Below are 5,000 nucleotides of genomic sequence, written 5' to 3' on the forward strand. Positions count from 1 at the left end.
ACACACACGCGCACGCACACACACACACACACACACACACACACACACACACACGTTTCCTCTCATACAGCTGGGAGCAGTCTGAATCACCAGACACACATCTCTCAGCCAAAACAAATAAAGTGAAACGCAAGGAGGAGAAAAAAAAGCACCCACTAAATAAAATCCCCTTAGCTGGCAAAAACCCAAATCTCCATTTGTTGCAGGAGCAATTTGTCATCTCTCCCAAACTGACTCAGACTGGGGAGGGCGAGTGTGTACGGTTTGGGTATGGATCTGTCTCTGAAGCAAAGTGGTAGCAGAAAAGAAAATGCTGACTGACTTTCTGGTGCTTTCTGGCCTACAGGCATGTACAGTACTCCACTCATTAGGCACCCTGTGGCCCCCCCGAGACCCCCCCCCCACTCCGAAACCCCCTCCCCCCCCCCCCCCCGAATCTGCCCCCTCAACCCCCCCCCCCCCCCCCCCCCCAAAACTGCACCCTCTCCCCCTCCTCGCATCCCCCTGGACCTCACCTCCCCGACCAGACCGTTCCACATGTTGTTGATCTTCTTGCCGTGCCTGCCGTTGACCACCAGGTACAGGTCGTAGGTGAACTTGACGTTCCTGGCGATGCGCTTCAGGATGTCGATGCAGAAGCCCTTGCAGCACTTTTTGATGTAGGTCCCGCCTCCCTCCGTGGCGTTGCTGTGGGGAGGAGGGTGGTGGGGGTGGAGGGACAAACAGAACAGGGTGTCAGTCTGGAGGAGGACAGCTAGGGGCAACAGTTAGGCGAAACAACATCGCTTTGGCAAACTGTCACACAACACGAAAACAAGAAAGACAGGGATTATGTCAGTCATTCTTACTGACACACAGATATATGTGGGAAGGCAATGACTAAACATAGCTTCTTGAATGGCTTCCTGTCTTCCTGTAAAGGGATCACATGCAAACACACACACACACACACACACACACTCATAGAGCCCGAAGCTGAGACACCGTTTTAAGGCAAAGGAATGAGAAGAACGAAAGAGAGAGAGCAAGAGAGAGAGCGCGAGAGAGAGAGAGAAAGAGAAAGAGAGAGAGATGGAGAGAGAGGTGGTCCCAATGCACACTCAGTGCTTTGAGAAACCTCTTAATTATGATGAATAGAGAGCACGTCCCCGCGGGTCTCTCTCCTGAGGTCTGGGGGCTGGCGGAGCGGCGCGCCTCCCGCAGATTAGTGAGGCCTCGCAGAAAAGGAGAAGGAGGAGAGGGAGCGTCCAGGCTGGGCCATCCAGCCACCCTTTAATTGCGTCTGTGGAGCAGTGGGAGGAGAGGAGGAGGAAGCAGAGACTCCCAGGTTTTTATTCACAGGAAAGATTGAGATTGTGCCTATTCCTGTCGATTAATAACAGAAGCGTCGCAGGCACGTGTTCGGAGCTTACCTGCGGATTCAAGGGCGTAACCATGGTATAGACATTGGGGGGGGTGTCCAAATTAAAAATATTTTTACTTGCATTGCCTACAATTCTATATTTATATATGATAATTCGCACATTTAGAACATAGTTTCGAGGACTACAATGACCATTTGAAAGAATGCGTGGTTACGCCCTTCTGCGGATTCCACAATGGCAACGCTCCCAGGCTCCGTATGTTGGTGTCGTTTTCGCAGAGACGCTAATACCACTGATCCCACCTTCCCACCGATGTTACATTTTCGCCCTTTTGTGTCAGGCTTGTGTGACTTCCGTGTTCTCTCGGACGCACACACACACCTTTGGTAATTCCTTAATCATGTTTAACCCTGGCCACTACCTCTTCCCGCCTATCCTCGGAGAACACTGCACGACGCTGAAGACCTCTGACATGAAGACAGCCACTTTCTTTTTCTCTCTTCCTTAAACCGAGACCCCCAAGACAGATAAGCAGGCGTACTCGATAAGTGCCTATGGCTCTGTGTATTGACTGGCTGCTCAGACACAGTCACACAGACAGCTTCATCGATCACACACACACTGATCTGACAGAAAGACGCATACGTGCGGTCTCTCGGGTGCCAAGAAGCTTTTCAAATATATAAAGGCCTTGCCTTCCCACTCAAAACACAAGGTACGAATGATCAATATAATGTTGTGAATGACTGTATATACTTAGAGGCTGCTCAGCATGAAACTGACACAGGGGTCTCTGTAAATAGCCGATTAACATGAATATTAATGGTGTAACTGGAGGATTAAATAAACATCTGAATTAATATTCGGGAATACTACAGCATATTTTACTTTATTAATGCGCAACCTGTTTAGCATACGACGTCTGAAAGTGCCCAAAGTCAACACGACTCGAAACACTAGCCTGAGGTGACCGTGTTCCCGTCACATGACTGTGCTAATGTGGCACCACCACCGCCGCCGCAGAGCCCCTCACTCCTTCTTGAGGAAAAGACGTTTGTTCTTTCTTTCTTTTTTTTTTAGTGCGGAGCCTGACAGGACTTGAGGACGGCACTTCACTGCATGCGTAATCACCGTACCATCTGTGAGCTTTCTGAGGTCCCCTGCGCCGCGGAGTTCAGACGTGCACACACTTAAACAAGCACGGGCCACCTGGGAGCCTAATTTAACTTTTAGATTGAAGCTAATTACCACCAAGCTCTCTCTCCGTGTCCTTTTGAGGATCAAAACTGGCGAGAAAAAGAGTGGAGAGGATGGGGAGAAAAAAAAACACAACAAACACCAGTTATGAACTCCTCTGGAAAAATAAATAAAAAAATAAAATCCCCACAGACTCTTCCGCCACCCCCCCCCCCCCACCCCCCTCCTCCATTTGTCACTCTGCAGATGACTGACTCCACTTCCTGTGAAAAGTTAACTTTTTTGGAAGTGAGGGAAAAGTTCCAGAGTCCACAAGAGCTGAAGAATAAATTACGGAGGCCATATGTAGCAACAGAAGTGTGTTTCGTCATTGTAAGAAACAAGCTCTCAATCACATTTCTCTGGCTCGTTTAACGAGCGGCTCGGCAAAGTGACTCCGTGGTCCTTACAGCCTCCGTTCATTAATCAGTGAGAACACAGTCAGTGCTAAAAGGGAGTCGTGTCTGATGAGGCAGGAAGGAACCACCACAGAAGAAGAAGAAGGCTGCTGGTCAGTGCTGTGTGGAGGTACTAATGCCGCAGGAGCACGAATGTACAGAAAATGAAATAATGAAAGATATGGATTCTTGTCAGATTCACAGGAGCGTATAACGAACCTTCCTCCATGTCTCACCATGATGCGAGAGAGAGAGAGAAGAAGAGAGAGAGAGAGAGAGAGAGATAGAGAGAGAGAGAAAGAAATGAGAGAGGGAGGGAGAAAGAGAGAATGAAGGAGAGAGATGCACTGCCTCAGCGAAATTCGCAGTTAAATCAATCTCGTCTTCCTCTCCCTCTCTTTCTTTCTAACACTCTCTCTTTCACTCAATCTTTCATTCTCTCTCTCTCTCTCGCTGCAGTCCTGATGACGCACTCCGTGAATTCCCCCGGCTCTTGGCAGCAGTTCATTCCCGAGTTTCTTGCAGAGGGGATCTATATCACCGAGCCTAGCCATCTTCCCTCTCTCTCTCTCTCTCTCTCTCTCTGAGTGCCAATAAGTGCGGGGCCGGTCTTGTCAGAGCCCCCTCCTCTCGCTCGCCCGAAACACCCCACCAATTAAGGATTATGAAGACACAGTGCCAACCATATTTGCTCGCTCTGGCCACGGAGGAGTGAGAATTTCCTCTCCCATAACCCCCTTGTTATATGAAAGCCTAAGGTGGTCATCCACAAAAAGATGGCACTCTGAAGAACTTGTAAAGCCATAATTACATCAAGGATAGTTCTTGTTTCGAGCGCTATAATGAGCCCCCGCAAAAAGTGCATTACTGCTGCTGACTTTATGGATTCGTCTGATCTCTCTTGCCAGGGCTGCTAGCATGGACAGACAAACAACCGGAGGATGTAATGGATGGTCACATTACCAGTGCTTCCTAAAGCAAATTTGCTCTGCACTGGTAATAACAATGTCACTCAGCTGGCCCAAACATACGGGCGGGGCTGTTTGTAGGACTGGGTTTGTGTGTGGGTCCAGTTATTTGGCAGGAGTGACCATAGTGTGTGTGTGTGTGTGTGTGTGTGTGTGTGTGTGTGTGTGTGTGTGTGTGTGTGTGTGTATGTGTGTGTGTGTGTGTGTGTGTGTGTGTGTGTGTGTGTGTGTGTGTGTGTGTGTGTGTGTGTTTATGTGTGTGTGTGTGTGTGTGTTTGAGTGAATATTAACACTTTTTACTGTTTGTGCATGTCTTGGCATGTATACGTGGTTATCTAAGCTCTATGAGCACATGTATCTGTGTTTATATCATGTGCATAAACATTTAAGTGAGTCTTTGCTACCATTTTACCATGCAATTGTTTGTAAATATATAAATGTGTACGTCACCTGTTTGGTGTGTCCACACGCTTGTATCCTGGGTTAAGATGCGACTTTTTAAGTTTTGAAGTCTTAACCCATGGAATTAGTTCAAAAGCATTGGCTTTGATTAACTGAAGGGATATCACACCGCCATCATGTTTACACACTACAACTTGTTCAAGTCCAGTGCTGTAATCACATCATGAATATCGCTTCAGTTCACAGATAGCACAAAGATGAACGTTTGAATTCAGTCTATCACTACGCAGCTTTGAAATACAGCGTCGGCTAAATGGACTGTGACAGAAAACACTTTCATTTTCAAACAGCTTGACACGGCAAGTCTTCTCTGCTCTCAACTATTCCAAAGGGCGCCACTTGGCACCAAATAAATTAAAAAGACAATATGGCAAAAAACGAAATGTGAGCTCCCCAAGGAATTACATGACTGCGTTTGACAGAAGCCGTTTAAAAAAATAATAATTTAAATGGCATGAATGTCAGTTACAGTAATTATCAGATATCCTCAAGGGGCCTGAAGATGTGAAGCAGTGAAACGCTCAGGTCAGCCGGGATACTCCTCTGAACAGAAGCTCAAACTACTGCTCCAG

General features: G+C 47.6%; 1 protein-coding gene across 1 annotated transcript in view; it reads right to left on the bottom strand.

Moving 5' to 3' along the window:
• The window catches only part of grin2aa (glutamate receptor, ionotropic, N-methyl D-aspartate 2A, a), a gene marked incomplete at both ends in the record, with an annotated part of 143,077 nt that overhangs the window by 15,988 nt on the left and 122,089 nt on the right, over positions 1–5,000 (bottom strand). Inside the window, one exon of the mRNA XM_080856993.1 lies at positions 516–687. Within this exon, the coding sequence (XP_080713119.1) occupies positions 516–687 (172 nt within the window). The remainder of the gene's footprint in view (positions 1–515; positions 688–5,000) is intronic.

The sequence above is a fragment of the Sprattus sprattus genome (genome assembly GCF_963457725.1).
Source record: "Sprattus sprattus genome assembly, chromosome: 18".
In the NCBI taxonomy this organism is placed as follows: domain Eukaryota; kingdom Metazoa; phylum Chordata; class Actinopteri; order Clupeiformes; family Clupeidae; genus Sprattus; species Sprattus sprattus.